General features: G+C 39.6%; 2 protein-coding genes across 9 annotated transcripts in view; both read left to right on the top strand.

The window, feature by feature from the left end:
• The first annotated feature begins 4015 nt into the window (after positions 1-4015).
• Positions 4016-10270, top strand: LOC124167837 (homologous-pairing protein 2 homolog). Of its 2 annotated transcripts, XM_046545878.1 has the most exons (4): positions 4016-4091; positions 4306-4442; positions 4557-4787; positions 9739-10270. In XM_046545878.1, exons 2-4 carry the CDS (start codon positions 4308-4310, stop codon positions 10006-10008), a joined length of 636 nt encoding a protein of 211 aa, XP_046401834.1. In that variant the 5' UTR covers positions 4016-4091; positions 4306-4307; the 3' UTR covers positions 10009-10270. The 2 variants fall into 2 exon arrangements, with proteins under 2 accessions (XP_046401834.1, XP_046401833.1); XM_046545877.1 differs by having other exon boundaries at positions 4057-4442.
• Positions 10271-17183: 6913 nt separating this feature from the next.
• Positions 17184-20486, top strand: part of LOC124168345 (ribosome-binding protein 1) — a 76829-nt gene continuing 73526 nt past the window's right edge. For 6 of the 7 annotated variants that reach the window (XM_046546533.1, XM_046546535.1, XM_046546536.1 and 3 more), the window contains exons 1-3: positions 17184-17323; positions 17801-18263; positions 18759-18941. In XM_046546533.1, the coding sequence (XP_046402489.1) occupies positions 17199-17323; positions 17801-18263; positions 18759-18941 (771 nt within the window). In that variant the 5' untranslated portion in view covers positions 17184-17198. Of the gene's footprint in view, positions 17324-17624; positions 17646-17800; positions 18264-18758; positions 18942-20486 lie in introns of those variants that run through there. The other variant, XM_046546538.1, reaches the window with a different exon arrangement.

The raw sequence follows: 20486 nt of genomic DNA, 5'->3' as shown, positions 1-20486 counted from the left end.
GCCAAGATGATACATAATTACTTGAGGTTGAATTGCATAATTACTCTCAGCCAAGTATGTGAATGGTGACTGTAGCGTTCAAATCATCGCGCGCTACCACCGAAAGGCAGCACCGCCTGGAGGGAGACAGGCGGAGGACCCTTGGCACCGGCAGGGTGACGGTACTCTGGGGATTTGGCACCCTTCTCCGGGGGTAGCGTCCCAGAGCCCACGCGAGTGAGACCTGCCTAGCCGTAGCGCGGAACTGTAACTGAATCCGCGGACATACCGATTCACGGATTCCCAGAGTGCGACTCATGTGTATTCATGACGAAATAAATGTATATAGGTACTGTTCATTGTTGCATAGGGCGTAGTTATTTTGCACGAAATGACCCTTAGGGACCCTAAAGTGGTGACCACGCCGACGTGATGGTTTAAGGACCACGTGAGTGCTAATGTATTGACTGTGCTGTATATTATTTTTAGTTGTGATCCCGATGGCAGACTCTGAAAGTCATGTTGAACGTATTTCTGTGTGCTTGCCCCCGTTTTGGCCCAAACTCCCCACAGTGTGGTTCGTGCAGGTCGAGGGGCAGTATCACTTGAACAGCATCACGCAGGATGCCACTAAGTTTTACTACCTATATCATGTCCCAGTTGGACCAAAAGTATGCTGCGGAGGTGAGCAATATGTATTATTATTTCACCCCCGGCAGAAGGAAAATATATGCGGTTGAAGGAGGAGCTGATACGCCGTCTCACGGCATCGCAGGAGCAGCGGATTCGGCAGCTCCTTGAGCACAAGGAGATTGGGGATCGCAAACCCTCTCAATTTTTGCGTCATCTCCGATCCCTCGCCGGCACATCGATCCTGGATACATTTCTACGGACGCTATGGCTCAACCGGCAGCCTGTCCATGTCCACACCATCCTAACGGTACAGTAGGACGCCGATTTGAATACCCTCGCTGCTTTGGTGGACAGGGTACATGACGTCACGCCAACGCCTCAGGTAGCCAGCACTTACGCCAATGACGCAGTGCTTAAGAGAGTGGAGGATCTCACCCTGCAGGTGGCCTCCCTGATGAGCCAGGTGGCCCAAATGACCCTTAGATACCCTAAAGTTACAATTCGATGTGGTTTCATCCTGAAGACCACGATAGTGCAATAATTACTAAGTGTGGGATTTTAGTAGACAATTAGGACTAGTAGAGACAAGCTGCTGGAATGCTGTTGACCCTCGATTCGAAGAGATGGAAGAGCCGAATGTGGAGCAAGCACCAACAAACAGGAAAGCCTTGGTACATATTTTCAAACATGTTAATGGTGAGATCTGCAAGACATAGGTGGCTGTGAATCAGCAAGAGAGTCCTGGCTGTCCCTCAATAGGAAATCCAAAGTGTCCTTCAGGGGAATGACTGACAGTGAATTGATTGATGCCAACAAAAAGCCATTGATTCAACAGAAGTCAGCTTGAGAACAGAGGCAAAAGAAGAAACCAATGCAGAGGAAATGGAAAGACGCAAGAAGGTAGATTGAACAAAAATGAACAACTCAACACAATTGCTTTGAATGGGAGAAATGGGGGGACATTGCTAGAAACGGTGATGACCCTGAGTCCTGTGCTTGTCGCAAATGAGGACATGTATAGCGAGAGAGCGAAATGAGAAGAGAGTTGGAATCAACAAACCCCCCATTTCAAAATCCAGGCTACGCCACCACACCATGAATTCCTCAGTACCTTAAAGGAACTCCGTGGGTCTGTAGATGTTTGCAAACAGAGAGCAGATGTTAAAGGAGTTGAAATTGCAAACATATATTTGATAAAAGCTTGTGGAGGCTGGATTAAGCAGAATGCTTCATGTACAAAAACTAGAGTGAAACCTGATATTTGTGAAGTGCATAAAATGTACATAATGGAATTAGAGGTATATTTGATGAAAATTATGGCATCGCCCCAGCAGCAGAGAAGGTTGCCTCAACATTGTAGCTACGTTACAAATTGTAATGTTTAAGTTGACACAACGTTTTGACAACGTTTAGTGGCAACGTTACTTTGCAACATTGTGGGCACCGTTTTTATTTGTCTATTAGATTTTCCATTCCATAATCTAAGGTTTAATCGTTTCTAAAGTCCATGAATCACGTTTTAAACAGCTTTTTTTGGGTATGCATTGACTGTCGTCATTCGATTCCATTTAGAATATTTTCAACTAAGGCGCCATGGGCACCGATGCATGGTGGCAAAACTCTATGTACTGCTCATTAGTCAGGTGGTCTGTATTTGTTAGACTGCAAAGAGGAATCAAGAGGTATAACAGCAGTGAGTGAGAACGAGACCACATCAGAAGACCCTGAGGGAGATGAGGAAGCTTTTTCAATGAGGACTGCCAAAAGTGGCGGATTGCCAATATTTGTATAGAACTTGCCAACAAAATAGCAATTTATAAAGTACTGGGTCTGGAAGAGGTGAGGAAAGATGAAAAGGAGGGATGCACAGTATGCCTACGATGTAAGATGACTGAGGAAATAGATTGCCAAAAGAAAATGACACAAATTTGAAACATCCACTAGAAATGGCACTGTGGCAGAAAAAATAATGCAATGCTTGTTGGTGTCTGAATGTTTCCATCTCAGGAACTAATTTAATTTTCTGTTTTCTAAAATTTTGTCCTCTTAATTTATATTCCACTGGGAATTTTCCAACAAAGTTCCCCTTGCATCGGGGAAATCCAATCACATAAATCGCAGTATGATAACACTTAGCAAACCAAACTACAAATTCTTCCTCATACTATACTTTCTGAATTACCCTTTTGCTGATATTTCACAAAGATAATGGAGTTAGCTGTCATTAGGACTTCTGTGCAGGGGCACAGCCAAGAATTTTAGGCGCAATTAATACTTTGGGGTAAGGGGTATTGCATATCCGCCAGGGTAAGTGGGAGTAGCGGGGGGCCCTCCTCCAGCAAATTTTAAGATTAATTGTTCAAAATGACAAGTGTTACCGCTTTATATGAGGGCTATTTGATTAATCCTAACACTATTCCATTAGTAATACTAATCCATTATGTGAAATGGATTAAACTTAAAAATTTCTCTGTGCTCTGGGGGGCTTTTGTCCTCCAAAACCCCACCCTCGCTGTGCCACTGCTTCTGTGGACATTTAACTGCTCTTGGAATTGAAACTGCTTGGAAGCATAAATGTTTTGGTTGTACCATGTAGCAGATTAGAGGAGCTACGGATACATTCTTGGTGATGGATGATTATACTCACAATGTGGACAATTTTTTTATCTTAAAAATTTTGCAGAAACTTACAGTAATAAAGACGTTTATGTGTCAGCATAATGAGTTTTATCAAAATGATTACTTCAACACACTCAATGATGAAAAATTATCAAAACACACCTTTTAATAATACTGATTTTTTGTAATAATATCATATTCACTCAGGAGGCAAAAATTCAGCTATGAGAAAACAACGCATTTCTGACCACTGCAAAAGACACACTGAGGCGTGATGCTGGGCACAATTGCATTGTCTAGCAGAAGATGCGGAGACAGATGGCGGGCTAAGAAACATAAGTTGACCACTGCCTTGGATTCAAAGTCATCCGCATTGAGTGTGTTAAAAAATTATCATTCCAATTGCATTTCATCGTGCAGTTCGAAACCGTTTATTTCTTATGCTAACTCTTCCTTGCAATGATCATATGTTGCCTTCAAATTCTACAGTTGCGCTTGGGATGTACCAATAATGAAATTTGTTATGGTAGGTATTTTGCTTTTAGTACCTATATAGTATGGGCTTTTAATACCATAAACTACCTCATAAAAGTCAATTATTTTAAAATAATGATTATGATGATTCCTTAATCAAATATTCTTATTTAATTTTGATCCAAATCTTATGAAGGAGAAACATGGAAATAATGGCAAATAATTACAACTTAGTATAATTTTAAACTAGTAATTTTAAACTTCTATTTAGTATGATTTTAAAAATACCGCCATGCTGGTTCCGACTTAAGAGACACCTATCATTAATCATGAGAAACTGATATAAAACAAGAGAGCGGATATTGTTGGAAACCGCGGGAACATAGGTTTGTACTGCGAATCACTTCAAATGTAACAAACTCCGGAAAATATCTATTGGAAGTTTTAATTTCCGTATTAAGTAGATACTTATAGCCGTGAAAGGACCCAGATTTCACTGATATGTGTGTCAGTGATGCACTTGTATCACTCTCGCTCTGAACAGTTGTTTCTAGTGCTATTGTTTTTTCTCTGTTGTCGGTTAATTACTCGTGATGAAAGAAATGGATTCCAAGAAAGCAGTGCTTAAATATTTGAAAGATCAAAATAGGCCTTATAGTTTAAATGACATCTTCATGAACATGCATAAGGAGCAAGGGAAGACGGCGATTCAGAAGGCCCTTGACAATCTTGTAGTTGTACGTATATGTGGTGCTAACCGAATAAGCAGTGCTATTTTTAAAGTATATTTGCCGTTATAAGTTAGATTTATTTTTATCCTCTGCACTATGTATTAATGTTTTTGTCCATAGGATGGTGTCGTGATTGAGAAGACATACGGAAAACAAAAAGTATATGCATACAATCAAAAGAATGAACGGGACAATTCTGTTAGTGATGGAGTTGTGGATGTAGACAGTGAAGTGCAGGCTGTTACTGAGGAACTGGCGAAAACAGAGAAACATCTGCGGGAAGCGGATCGCATTTTAAGTGAATTGAATTCATCTCTTACCACTGATGATGCCAAGAAGGAATTAGTTAGGGTATGCTAAACCTACATTAAATTATTTTATTTGCTCGCTCTTAAATTGTTATTTTAATTCGAAAGTGAATACAGGTATTGTTTATAGTGAGTGCTGATGGTGTCCAGGGATCCCTGGATATTTAAATTACCCTTGGAATTCCTTTAACTTAACTCTTTGGTCACTATAGATTCATTCCCCACCCACTAACTTATCATTATGTAGATTTTTGATACTGATTTTAAAAATTAATAAGAGACATATTAGGAAATTAAACTCTAGATTATTAAGTTATTTTGCATTTAGGCTATTGGAGAGTGATCCATTTGAGCAATAGCATTGGTCTTAAATGAAGTAAACTTTTTATGTTTCACAAGATTTAACTCCCATTTATGGACAACATGCTGACTTCCAAGTACTCTTGTTTTGATTTTTGGGTCAGTCATGTACTCTGTTACTAGCTATTTATTTTACATTTGATGCTGGTGGGCAGAAAGTATTCACTTATGTCCTCACCAACAGGCAAAAAAATCTAAAGATTGGTTTTAGATACCAGCGGGAGTACCCCACCTAAAATAAAGGACCCACTAAGGGATGAATTAGTGCAATATCAAATAATATGGTGAAATTATTTCAACGGCCAAAATCCACAAAACATATACGCAATTTGTTTATAATTATATATCTGTTTAATTTGATTCTAAGCACCTAGAATATTCAGATTCATTCAAATTCAAGTATACCAGGACTATGGACACAGTGAAAACTTAACGGAGTAAACCGCAATGCACAAATTGTGAGAAGAATCCACAAAGAAAAAATCATTAGCCTTGACTGGGGTTGGAACCTGGGTCTCCCGATATCTGGTTGAATGCTTTAGCCATTTAAACTACTGTCTTTCCCTCTTTTCCTTCGATTTCACACGATTTGTACCTACCTAGAATGTTGGTTGATATATATACCCACATTGGTTAAAACTCTTCCATATATGTATCAGATACCTTGCATCCAATCTCTGGAGCATATTGAGATGGACTGGCTATAGTACTCCATTGGAATGCAACCAATTACTATTGAAGGAGGGTAATAGTCAGGATAAAAAGGGAGGGTTGCCCATTTTTCTAGTCATGAAAGGAAGGGTTTTGGCCAGAAAGAAAACTAAGGACCGGGGAAGCAGGTAATAAGAGATAACCCAACAGTTTCATGCTTTTCCCACAGGCACTGGTATGCTCCTTAAAGTTCATGCTCCCTGCAGTTGTGGGGTTGAAGTGTAACAACGAGATATAAATAAAAATGGGGATGACTCTCAAGTTTTCCTTCTCCATCTTTTCCATCAAGGTATCTTCTTAGATTTTTGGCTTTCACATTGACTAAAACCCCTCAGAGCATCTATTTTCTTGTACATATCCAGAGTGCATTTTGAGCATAATGGAATGACAGGCAAGTACATCAAGGGAATGGAATGCAACCTTATACAAGCAAGGGAGTGACAAGTTTGGGTGGGAAGTCATGAAAGGAAGAGTTAGGGTCATAAAGAGAGGAAGTGCCATGGAGAGTAGGTCATGAGAGAAGGTCAAAGGTACAGGAATTGAGGAAGGTTACACAGGCTTTCCACCGGGTCAGGTTCTCCAACTCCATCTCGGCCGACGTTTCGATGGGTGAGTTGTCCATCGTCTTCAGGGCATGTCGAGTCTAGAAAATCGTCCTCCTTATATATGGAAGACGGCGGTATCAACTGCAGCCTAAACTTCGAGGCCACGGCCAAGGACCCTTGTGGACTTCAGACTCCGGGTATCTATCAGATACCGTGCACATGCGACCTGGTGTATGTGGGAGAGACAGGGAGGACCATCGAAACAAGATTAAAAGAACACCAAAGACATTTCAGACTCTGGCAGCCTGAAAAATCGGCCGTGGCCGAACGCAGCATTTCCCTCCGATCACACCATCTGTTGGGAGAAGACCAAGGTCCTTTGTCGCATAGAAAAATTCTGGGAAAGACTGGCAAGGGAGGCCATTGAAATTCGTCTCAACACCACCATGAACCGTGACACTGGCTACATTCTGAGCGCCTCATGGAAACCAGTGCTGAGGAGCATTCGTGAGGAACGAGGAAAAAGGCAGGAAGCTCTCAACCAATCACGCAACACCTGCTCCGGTTGATACCGCCGTCTTCCATGTATAAGGAGGATGATTTTCAAGACTCGACATGCCCTGAAGACGATGGACAACTCGCCCATCGAAACGTCGGCCGAGATGGAGTTGGAGAACCTGACCCGGTGGAAATCCCGAGTAGCCTTCCACAATTCTATACACCAGGAAAGCCTACGATCAATCTTCACAAAGGTAAAGGAACATTTTTCCTGCAGTCATGTGGATTGTAAGGACTTTGACTCAAAAACCTGGAAATTGCATTGAATTTCATTTCCTGAAACTGGGCTAAATGTATTCTTGAGTTGTCTTTTTTATGTGATGCTTGGGCACTTAAAGATACTCAACGAAAACAAAGAAAAATTGGAAGGAATTGGCGAAAAAACTTGGAATAGGGATGTGGCATGACATGAAGTTTTCCATTCCTCCTCCACCTCCTTATATGGCAGAGCTCTCATGTTTTTGGTATCCTGTTTCTATTCTGGTCTTAAACACTTCTCTGCATATAAGTAGCACCTTCATTTCCTTCCTTCTGATTTACAGCTGATATCAATACTGTCAATGTTCACTTTTTTAAGCCTTATTTTTGATATCATTGATGGGTTTCTTTATGTAAGCATTGCAGATCACAGAAGATAAAGTGAAACACTGGTGTAGCCCCTTTCATTATTCTTGCTTCCTTACAGATGGGTTTAATTTATATCAGTTTTAGCTATTTGGTAAAGCACTGCATGAAGAAGTGAGTTAGCACACATTGTCACGCACAGGTGCAAATATATACAAAGGATGAGGTTCATCCTGAAAAATCATTTGACTTAGCCAAGAATTGAACTCTGATATTGTGATTACTGGTCAGTTATGCTACCATCAAGCCATTATTTCAGACTGCATTTACTAAAGTAGATGTTAACATTTCAAGTCCACACACTGGGGTAGGAGATGGAGATCGTGCTTACTAAGCCACTTTTGGAGAGAAACCCTACTTTGTTTCCATCCTGCGATGGATATTTTCCAAAGCATTGCATGCAACAAGAGATTTGATTTGCTGTGAGGAACATGGGTGAAAGTTTACAATTTGCCATGAAAAAATCACTTAGCATAGCCAGGAAAGAAACTCAGATCTCCCCTCCCAGAAATATGCCTTGGAGGAAGGTGCTTTGGTGGTGTAACTGGTGATATACCTGACCGGCATTTGGCAGATCCAGGTGCATATCCTGGCTAATCAAAATGATTTTTTCACAGCTAATTTCACCCTTGTTGTTTAGCTATTAGGTGCTTGTTAAGCTGTAAAAAATGTGCCATTCTTTGTGGTTTTCAGTAATTTCTTTAAGAATTACTAGCATTGAATTATAATCAGGGATGTGATCTGATATGAAAATTTACGTTTCATTTCTGATCCGAAAAGGTACAAAAGGATCCGATTCATTTCGGACCAGGTTGGAATGAAACTTTTTGCTTTTAAAGTTACGGATCACATTCACTTTATTTTCCCCTTTGTATAGTTTTGTCTCAAGAGGTAAGGAAATATCAGTTAGGGTAAAGTGACTGATCATGTGTCATAGGGTACGGGGGAAGGGTTGGGGAAAACCTGTGTGCCATTGTGTTCAGAGCCTGAGGTGGCTCTCAGAATGGAGCTATTTTAAGGGTTCACATCTACCAAGTTGTTTTCTTGTAGCCTTGGGTGGTACCTACTTACAATGTGGACAGAGGAGCTATTCAAAAAATGCCCTAATTGCATGTAAACTCCTGACTATCCCTTCACCTGACACCCACACATTCTCAAACAACCCCTTGACTCTTTCTTAAAGAGTGGGCAATCCCAGCATGTGCCTGTAATCTCTCAATGGAGACCCGAATACAGACGCTCTCCTGCCCCCTTCCCTTCTTCTATCCACGTGGAATTCCCCAGCTTGCTCCCTCATTCCAGTGGCCGATGACCTTTCCTTCTCCTTCCACAAATCCTCCCTTTCCTAGAATGTTTATTGATAGACTTTCTTTCTCCCCAGCCCCTTTTCGCCTTTCTGTAAAATTATTTTGCTCTTTTTTTTCTGCAAATTTTCATGTTTTAACCTCCTCACATCTTTATTTCCCCTGAACATGAATCCTTTTTTACACCCCCGTTGATCTCAGTGTCCCATCGCCTGCCACTGCCACACTCTTTTTTCCCCTTGCCACCCACCAATCCCTCAATTGGATCCCGACCACACCCAAAGATAACCGTTTACTTACTTCTCTATCCCTCATCAAACTGAATTAACATGCAGATGTAGTATAAATTATTTGATTTCTTTACCAGATTAAGAAAACCGCCAATACATTTTCAGGAAGATAGAATCCAAGATCCAAAACTATATTCACATTATAGTACGAAACTTTCGTACTTTTTCCGATCGACAGATTTTTCCTTAGAATTCCTTTTTGGATTTGAGGTGGCTTTGTACCATCCCAAGTGGTACCGTTTTGGTTTCTTACCTTTGCAGATTTGCACTTCTTGGATTCATGCCTTATAGTGAATGCAGTGCGAAACTATTGAATTTTGTACTTTATTTTGCTTTTTCGTATCAGATCACATCCCTGATTATAATTCAGGCATTCAGAGTTCGTCTTATTTTAAAAGAACTTGCATAGAAGGCTTTTGACAGCATTCACTTCAAATGCATAATAGTTATTCCATTTGGGTCTAACTTATGTACTTAGCTTGGTGCTTGCTCTCGGTGTCACAAGTTTTGTGTAAATGAACTCGCTATAAAATATGGCAATGACCCTACCTCTATTGCATGCGTTAAATTGTCCTAAACATCCTTTTATCTTGGGTCAACAGATATCCAAGGAGCTTGATGAAATGAGAGAGGAGCTTGATGCATTGAAAAGTGGTAAAGAAATCATCCCACCATCTGTTTGCGAGGAGATTATCGCATCTCACAAAAAAATGGTTGCTACTTGGAAAAAGAGAAAACATCAGTGTATGCAAATGGTTTCAGCTGTGACTGAAAATCTTCCTCAGAACAGAAAAGATTTCATGTCTGAATTGGGTATGGAGACTGATGAAGACGTTAATATTTCTTTGAGTGCTATGGAGTCAGTTCAGTGATACATTTTGTACCAAAGTGACAGACTATTGATGTGTGTGATAATTTTTCTAAGAATGGTAAATGATATTTAGTTGGTTACAAAATGTGTTTGTGCCATTCTCAGTGTTCTAAGGGCTTTTGACAGTTTCATCTGCCCTTTTCCACTGTTTTCCATAAATGACTTACTTTTTATGAAAGAGTTATGGTTTCAGAAGTTAGATTTTTTATTGCAGTGGTATTGTATTAAATTGAATAATTAAACTCAAGAAAATTATATTTTTAGTGAAGCAATAGTTACCTATTTCCTAAACAAAGTTTGCATATTTTCCTTCCTTTTGCTGTTGAGATTAACCTTTTCCTTACTATACACATATATATACGTGTGGACGTTTCCTGACCCGGGAGACGACGGGGGTATATTTACGTGTGAGGTTTTCCTAGCCAGGAAAACGAAAGCCGTATGTATAAGTTTTCTAGCTCTCCCCATTTTCGGACGGTCGCGGGTTTACGTCGTCTTTGTCTCGGGACCCAACCCTGTAGGGTTTAGGATTTACCCTCGGAATCCGGGAGCAGGTACCTGGACCCCTCGTCTATTATAACCCCTCCTAGCGGTAAGGGGCAGCGGTTATACAATTGTTTATCCAGTCAGGTTTCGAAATTAATATTCGTTCATTTCTCAAGAAAAATAAACTAAGAATTCAATTGTCTTTTGAGCAGCGTTTACAGTTTTTTAACGGAATTCTACGATAAATATTAACTTATATCTTGAGTTATGTATAAACATCAACATGGAAATCGTTGTTGCATTAAATGCGTTAATATTGGCCTTAGAGCTTCGTTTGAAATTTGACAATGCTCAGAAAAAAATGAGGAATTCAATTCAAAGTCTGCAATTTTCGTGCAAGCAACAATTATCCATTTGCTAAATACATATAAGCAATACATAAGTTGACCGCGAACCAATGCGGCAGGTATGGTCGTAAACCCGGAAATGAGGGAGCACAACTACTCTTGGAGTCCGAGATAATGCGGAGTCCCAGCGGGGAGGGGTCGGAAAAGGTTCTGCGAGACCCTTCTTAACGAATGTCCTCCAAAAATGCTCCGTACCACAAGAAAGAAGAGTCTCTTGGGGCTCAGTACAGCAGTCATGCTAAGGCGAAAACTCCGCCGTCTCGAAAGGGTTAAGACTAATGTGCCTTTCATCCCTAGGGGTTCGATGTGAATATTTTGCTCTAACAATTGAATTGATCTGTATTATACTTTTAAATTTTAATGTAATGTAAAACAGCATTTTCTCATTCAGTACTGTAATCCAGCCATATTTAATAAGCATGTCGAAATTTTATTGTATTAATGGCAGTTTCTAGTTTTAGCTGCCTTTTGTGCATATACGTATACATATTCTTGTTCTCACTGCACTTCCCAAACACTGCAGACTTTCATGTGATATTGACTATTGATTACTTGTTCTGGGACATACAGCTGCCTTGAATTGGAAAAATGGTACAATACCTAATGTTTTACATTTTGGGTAACATTGAGTTAAAAAGTATACAATATTGAGGATTCTGAATTTAATTCATGTGACAGTAGTTTAAGGATTAAATGATGCCTCCTTTTTCCATCGACTTGAGTTAATATAGACTTGTAGGTACAATAGGGAAAAGCTCTGTTAGTAATTAGTATTGTCATTGTAATGAACGGCCTTGGAAATTGCAAATGCACTTTCCGAGTTTATTTTGCTGAAGGGAACATTGCCTAACCAAATTTTGCAGAGAAAACCCATTTTTTGGAGAGAGAGGTGTTGCAAAACCCACAGATGTGTTAAAGGTATACTGATCTCCAAAATTAGGGCCTCAATCCATGCATAGATTCCCACCTCCTTTTAGAAGCATGCTGTGTCACTAAGTGCCTGGTGGAAGGCCAGGATCTTTTCCCAATAGTTGGGTCATTCCATGTCAATCACATATGCCATTCAACAAACACTCAAAAATTCATTTCAAATTTGGCTCGTTTTGTGTGAAATGAAAGAAATAGCAATTTGCAGGAGTGTATAGTACGTATATACTTAAGCCCAAAGTAACAGAATACCAAGTTTGGAAATTTTCATGAAATTTTAGTATCTCTATCGGTTGGTAAACGAGTATGCATAATTATATCAGTAGAATAGATTAAGTATTTCAAGATTCTTTTTTTTGATGAGGGACTAGTTGAGCTAGAAAATGATATCCATTGTATGGATTTCAAGAAATATGCATGTATCACCCATAGGTAATGCGATTGTACACCAGATGCCTGTGAGGGCTCCTGCATTCCTAGCTTTTTGGATGTCATGAGAGAATGATTGTGCCACATGATCTTGAAACTTGGTTACACAGAAGTAGCCTCTCAGTGCCCACATAGCAATGAACCTCTCAGAGACGTCTCACTATGGTCTCGAATATCACGTATGTCTCAGAGATGTAATTGTGAGATGTTCAGGAATTAAAAAAAACGTATTTAAACACCATCAATGCCTTCCATATATATTTTTTGGAGCAAATCTGCAGTTTTGATTATTAAAATCACGACATTTAATATGGGTTTCTTATTTTCAAAAGGTCATCCATCACAATTTGTCGCTAAAAATGATCGAGAAAAGTAGGCCATAACTATAATTTAAAATTAATTATTTTTTTGCCTAAATTTAAAGCATACCATAGGACAAAGTCTCTTGAGACATCTCAGAGACTTATCTGAGGCATCTCATGAGACATCTCAGAGACCATTTTTTGGACATAGTGACATATCTCAGAGAAGTCTCAGATACGTCTCTGAAGCTCTCAGAATGTCTCCGGGACATAACATGCGATATTCGAGACGTCTCAGTAACTTATTTCTGCTATTTGGGTGGCTGGGTGGTGATGGCAAGGGAGAAGTAAAGCAAATTCAGGGTATTGGGGCAGGTGGTTGACCAAATTGGTGAGCAGTTCTCTTGGATGGTAGAACGCAACCATAAAACTTTGATCTGAGACCTTTTGGGTCCCGGAGGTCAGTGAGCTGATATAGCGTACCAACTGAGGCCATTGCCTTTAACTCAATCATTGCAAAAGGTTCCTGGCAATTGCATTTTCATCAAAAATTACTCCTAGGTTTCCCTGAGAAGTTACAGGAAGGATTGATTTGTTTTGAAAGATGTACAAATGTTGGTGGGGATTGATTTTCATTGACAAGGTCACCAATGTTGATTTTGAAGGGCTGATTGGCAGGAAGCAAGCAAAGCTGCCACTGGAAACCAAATTGAGGGCAGATACAGGGGAATGTGAGTCCAAGGGGTGATCCAACTTCTTGAAAGTTTTGCAATCATGTGCATAGAGTATGATATTGTAGCCAGAAGAGATTATGTGCCATCTGTAGAGCCATCCATAAATAGAGCAAAGATAAAGGGGGGGGGGGGTCCCAAGGATGTTACCCTGTGGTACACCTGATATGATAGGTAAGTATGATGATGATGCACCATCAATTTTTACTCGTTGTTTAAGGGAACTATGGATTAGAGGTAGATAATTTGCAAGCATGTTGTGTTTGTGCTGTAGTTTATATATGAGTAGGAAGAGGATTGAGGTGTCAAAGGCTTTTTGAAAAGTCTATGCAACAAGCATCCAGTTGTGAGTTGAAATTGAAAGAGTTAGCAATGTAATTCAGGGAGGTTGGAGAGAGACGATCTGTCAAGGAGGAAACCGTGCTGAGGGGAGGAATTGTGGGAGAGGGAAACATTTGAAAGACGGCAGTGTATGATGTGTGAAAAAATTGAGGATAACATGGGTACAATTGAAATAGGGCGATGATTTTCAATGATACCTTTGGGCCTGATTTTAGAACCAGTGTAATATTGTCATTTTCCGATTGTGTGGGGGAAACACCAATGGAGAAGAATCTTCTCTGCAGAAATTTTGGCGAATACCGTATTTCTCCAAATATAGTCCCCCTCTGAATATATAGTCCCTCCCCCCCAATTTTGAGGCTTCAATTTCGGGAAAAGTTAAAAAAAAAAGCGTTTGAATGTATTCCCCCCCCCCTTTACTTTTACCGTCGGCTTTTTTGGAAAAAAAGGAGAACTATATTCAGACATATACGGTAATTTTCCCTCTGAGGAATTTTGCACATTTGTGCATTGTGAATGACTCTGTAAAGTTATCACTGTGGCTAATCCCGGTATCTAAGAGGCGGAGAAGAATCAACTGAAAAGAATGGAAACAGGGACACAAAGAGATGTAGTAGAAAGAGATAGATCCTGTGTTGTTATATTCAGTGGACTTCAACGAGGGCAGAGGGTTAGAAAGGGTAGAACATGTTGGGGAGTGGTGACAACGGAGGAAAGGGTTTGATGGCAGACAGGCAGAAGCTCAGGAAGTGGGAGGGTCAGGGTGGATGTGTCGAAATTAATGCAGAAATATGTACTCATTGAACAAATCAGGGTGATCTTTACCTCCGTTTGAGCAAACGTTCACGCCCATTCAAATGAAAGGGTTGGTGAAAAAATGCTGCCCATCTAATGTTTTGTTTTCAGTGCTAGTTTATCATCCAATGATCTTTCAGAGGTTTTGAAAATATGTCCGTCCATGCCAATGCATATTTGCCTTCAGACAGTTTTTTAAGGTAATTTTAGCATCATGACAGGTATACTTTTTATAACTAGCTCATTCGGCAAACCTATGAAAATTATGGTTTTAATGAAACTTAAGGGGCCTCACACTACGTGACATATATTTTGATGAGGGCTGATTGTGCTTCCTTATTTGTATTTCTTAATTAACCCATATTTTAATGGTAAAAAGAGAAATTGATTCTTGGTTGACTTAACCGTGGTGAGTTAGTTCATTTTCGCTTATTTGAAGGCCTGTTAGTTCTCTATTATTATCTGGGTGATCACGAATGATTCACCTTGCTAATGACTAATGATTTAGAATTCCAAACTCAGATAAGTAAGGATACTGTGAAGAGTTCACAGGATTGTTACTGGGTCATATAACACACATGGCCGAGTCAGACATCGAAATGTCGGCAGTAATGCAGTTCCTGACCCAAGGGCGATTTCGAGAATTTCACGCAGTCAATTCACCAGGAGAGCATTTAATCTTTCAATTATGGACCCACTCACTGAAACTGGTGTATCCAGGTAATTCATTTATGAATGTACTTCAAATGGTCTCTGCTCTTATTTATATTGAACTTTATGGAATGAGCTGATTATTATGTTTCTCACGCCATTTTTACATCTGTGGCTCTGGGCTCAGAGACTGATTATGGTCTTTGTTCTTTGGGGGTGAGGGGACCAGGATCCAGGATGAATCATGTTAGATTAAATTCTATGCATTCTACTTAACTCATCCAAAAGCCTCTTTAAATTCATTAATTTACCACAGCACCTTGGTGGTATGCAATCATCATTGGCAGTAGTACATTTGAAGTCTGATACACATACACAAGCGGCTTTCAGATCATCATAAATTATACTTAAACATAGTTTGTTACGTTGGTGAAAGGAAAACTTTCATTAGAGAGCCATCTTAAAGATAACCATTATTAAAATTTGCCACGAATTATGCCCTCCCCCATTACCAAACCCCTTATTGTGACACTATTTGGGCTTCGCAGCATTAAGTTGCCTTCGGGGACATCATACAGAGTTACCTACAGGACTAGTACAGTAGGGAGAGTAAAGAATAGGAATTTCAAGGGAAAAAGTGAGTGACACATGCGGGAATACGCAAGCACTGAAGAGGACAGAGTTGGTTAAACAATAGCAAGAGATGAGGAAGAACGAATGGAGGACAGCCATTGGTGTAACTCGAAGGTGACTGTTGCCAAAATTTTGGCTCCACAGATTGATCCGCCAAACAATAATGTGTACCGAATGCTTCAGTTTCAATAGGAGACAAAATGTAGAATGAGTGCTAGCTAGACACTAAACATAGGCGGATATAGGGGCATGTTCCCTCCCCCAGAGCCTTAAAAAATAAGCAGATTTTTAATATGGTCCCATTATCATTGCGCTCGTTTTGTATTACAAGGTATCCAAGTGCCAACCCCCCCCCCCTCAGAACAAAATCCTGGATACGGCCTTGCTTGTGCTCCCCCCAGAAAGAAATCCTGGATCCGCCCCCGACACTATATGTGGCAGCTTAGTGTGTATTAGTTGCGAAAACCGTCCCTATGAATTTTAGTCTATAAGCAGGCTGAAATTCTACTTGAATGAAGTAGGAATGCAATACTGCCTACAATTTGTTGATGTGGATGGCATATTATGTATCCTGCTGAATTAGGAATATTGCATTCCACACCAAAGATGAAACGAGCTAGATTCAAACTATGTCTCACTATGAGATTACTTTAAATTGAGCATCATTCTCCAATACAGTGGTATTAATAATTAAGAAATGTGTTATCGGACTGTGGTAGCTATCAAGACAGGGAGCCCCGCTAGGGAATTAAGGAGATGTTATAGAGGTCTCACGCATCCTTAGCGGCACTGGCGTTCTACCACAGCATCCCTTCCATAATCAATTCGATATAAATTCATGCAGGAAGATAAAGAATTTCTGAGCGTAAAAAAAGCTTTTATTTAACGCGAGATACTTCGTCCTCAGAAACTTCCTCGATACATGAAAATTCCCAAAGGTAGATTTCCTTAAAATTCAACCACTCTTACTTATAAAAAATACGTAAATAACTGCAGATTTGCTATTTTACAGAGTTCTTGGCATGACCAAGGATATTAAGATGACACATAATGACCTAAAGATTAAAACGGCATGCTTCAAGCCATCCTGTCATGAGGGGAGCAGTAATTCATCTCGAAGAAGTGGAGGACTATTTAAAGCATCGACGAAGAAATTATCTGAGAGACAGATAAGGCTTACCATTAAAATTTAAAGAAACAAAATGAACTTCTGTTCAATCAGACGTGCAAACCTGTAATGGTAATATTATGCGACAGCAACATTTTAAAATTCAGCACAGTGAACCTATAGCTGGCTGAACAAGTATAAATGATACCTGAATGAATTCATACACTGAAAACATAAGGGTAAAACCAGTACATCAAGAAACAGAATATGAAGGTATCACAGCACGACAGAGGTTACGGTTTATTGTCATACGTGGCAAAGAGAGGAGGGGGTCAGACAGAAGAGCCGCTCCGAATCCAGCCAATGAGAGAGCCTTTACCATGTCCAATAGGCGTGGTCTTGCTCTGTTCGTAGATGATATTCGTGCTGCTGGAATTGCTTACAGGGCAATTGCCGGTCCATCATCGGTCGTTCAACGTTGGCAAAGGACTTGTATTAAACGACGGTAATGCTTAGGATATTATCCGTTTCTATTTATTTCTGTGGTTAGGAAAAGGCACTCCTAAAGTTCTGACAAATGTAAAGTAAATAACCTCAAACTACTCTACCGTTCTCATCAACTCACGCGACATTAATGTAGGGTTTTCTCCAAATATATTTAACTGATATATTTGTCTGAGTTACTTTAATCGAGTGAATTTATAACTATAATCGTTAAATTAATGGGTTGTTAAAGTTGATTTTGTGCCGGCAGATTGTCGAACTTCAAAAATGGGTAGAGTGAAAAGTTTTTTCATTACTGTGTGAATGTAACGCTCTCTGAGATGGTACGATATTCTCTTCGAGTTCTCCGCTTGTATTTAACTCTAGTTGTGTACAGTGTTACATTCATCATGCAGTCTTCGGCTTCTGTATGAAAACTTCTTGTGCGGACAAAACATAATTGTACATATTCTCATTGCACATAAACTTCTCGTTTCAGGACCATGGAGCTGATTCATGGAGGAATTTTTTTGGTGGTTGTGTCACTTTTTGGGTTAGTGGTGTATAAAGTGTACAGGTTTGCCATGCGAGGAAAAACTTACGAAGAAGCCATAGCCGAACAAAGGAATATGCCCCTGGAACATTTGTTGTTGGGCAAAGGAAAGGACAAGAATAAGGAGAAGAAGACCAAAAAAGTTGGGAAGAAGGCCAAAGAAAAACCGATAGAAAAGGAGAAGTCGGAAGTGCAAACGAAAGGTCCTTCAACTGCTTCTGTGAAAGGTGATGGAGTACAAAAAACCGCAGCCGTTGCTGGAAGCAAAGTTGAATCTGTTCCTAAATCATCCGCCAATACAGCTGCTAAGCCCGCTTCCTCTTCTAGCACCACTATTCATTCAGAAAAACACCGGGCTGTGGAATTTGAACCTGATGCGGAGGTTGTCAGTGACCAAGGAGTTTCTCAGGTTAGTACCGGTTAGCCGTTTCATTTGAGTGCAATGCCCTCATCCGTCTTGTTGTCATATTTGCCATTCGGTCAATACGACTCAATCTGTAGCATATGATTGCCATTTCTGTGATGCCTCATGTTATCTTCGTCTCAACTGCTGCATTTTACTTGCTTTGAGTTTCATATTTTATAATTTGTAATTGGATTCGCTTCCGCTATTTCTAATTGGCTATCCATGAATTGCTATCACATTAGTTCATGGAATTTTAGGCGATACCCGGATAATGTGAATGCTGGCATGTCTTACAGTGGATGAGATTTAATGTTTATGGCTAGGGAAATTGTTTTCAAGGTCAATCACTATTTCTCCTCTAATTTACGCTTCTTATTGCCATAATATTATGGCAGAGCATGTGATTGTGTGATGTTATATCAATTTGCAAAGCATTCATATCTGCATAAGTATGAAAAATTTTCAATGGCAGCCTTGATTTTATGTACCCAAACTCAGGACGAGGGCAAGTCGAAGAAAAAGAAGAAGGCCGACAAGGGAGTAAAGCCTATCCTTTTGAATCGTGATGAAGTGAGTCCAGTTGATGCCTCCCTCGTCAAGGATGAACCTGATACTCCCCGGACTGTGAACCACTTTGAAGAAAGCAAACCCAAGGACGAATTCCTGAAGAGAAAGCACAGTGTAAGTTTGGCTACCTTAACATTATAATTCCTGGTAGTATATTAAAAGCAGTGGTTCATAGTGTTGTACCAATAGTTAAACTAGAATACCCATTAAAGTGTGATCAATATTACTATACTTATGTGACTTTGTCTTCCACCCATGGGTATTAGCTTATTATTGCTGATTTTGAAAAAGGATAGATTCTAATGTTTCGTTTAGTCATGAATTTGTCGATTCTTAGCATTCATTTGTACAATGCTCTCCATTTTAACTGCTAAAGTATCACAGAGGAAAATTTATTTGCCTTGATTACGATGATTTTTTCTTTCTTTTCTCGGATTTTCAAACTGAACTTGTATTTGTGGTGACTCTGTGGAGGTATGCCACTGCGTAGTCTTTTTTATCTCCTTAAATTGTTCTCAGTGATCCCTTCAAGATTTGCTAATAATTTGCTCATGCTTATTTATATCGTCGGTTGTAAGTTACTCAAAATTAAAAGCCTTCTCTCCAATCATGAGCTCTTGACGGCTGTTCTGTCCATGTTATGTTCAAGAACAATTTTCCTTAGTTCATTTTCATGGTACAGGTTTTATGATATTTGTTGCATTTATTTCCAAGTGTCAGCATACAATTTTTAGGAACGGTTTTTATCAGTTAAAATTTTGCATGTTGATGTCAATCATGTGCAAAGAATCCGGTAGAGGTTTTGGTATGTTCAGCATATGACTGATGGAATTGGTGACCTTAGATACTTTATCATAAATTCAATAAACGTTGGATACATAATAATTGTATCCAATTATCCTTTGTGCTTTTTAAGAATTGATGTTTAATAATTGCATTGCAATGCATGGTTGCGAACAATGGATTCAATGAAGTGTGCATTCAAGGCACATACCATCACTTTTTAAGCCATTTTAGTTTGCGATTTATCCTTGCAATCCTGTACAGCACCCTAAATATACTTAAATTGTGGTACATTTTAAAGAACTACAATCAGATAAAGTGCATAAGGTACAATTAGGCTCGCTACTTCATTTTTTCCCAAGTTGAGTATTGTTTTGTTGACAGTGGTATTGCTGCCCTAGTCTTTGAGTTGAAGATCTGAAGACTCGGGCAGTAGTGTCTATGAAACCAATATGTATCAACATATCATCATACAGCATTGGAAGAGACTTGAATGAGTTTGTCAATTAGTGCTACAGCAGGTGTGCGTTTCATTCTTCAGCTGCATTTCAGCACCTAATCATTTTTTTCATATTTGACAAGATCACTGTCTCTTACAAATCAATTGCAGTACTCATCAAGATATTATCTAAATGATAGGCAGAAGGTAGCAATGCAAGCATTATGTGATTCCCCTACTTTTGGACTATTTCTTGCATATTATTTTGTCCTGCTTATAGCCATGCATGTTCAGCTCGTTATGAGTAAGTTTCAGATATAAAAACCATGCATGAACAATTTTTCATGATCAGTGGGTTCATTTTAATGCCATTCCGTAGCATTTTTGAGTGTCCCAGCTGTTCAATGAGTGATGGATGTTCCCAGAAAAAAATCGTA

The sequence above is a fragment of the Ischnura elegans genome, chromosome 11 (genome assembly GCF_921293095.1).
Source record: "Ischnura elegans chromosome 11, ioIscEleg1.1, whole genome shotgun sequence".
Taxonomy (NCBI): domain Eukaryota; kingdom Metazoa; phylum Arthropoda; class Insecta; order Odonata; family Coenagrionidae; genus Ischnura; species Ischnura elegans.
The sequence above is the reverse complement of the archived record's forward strand: the minus strand, read 5'-3'. Positions and strand labels throughout refer to the sequence as shown.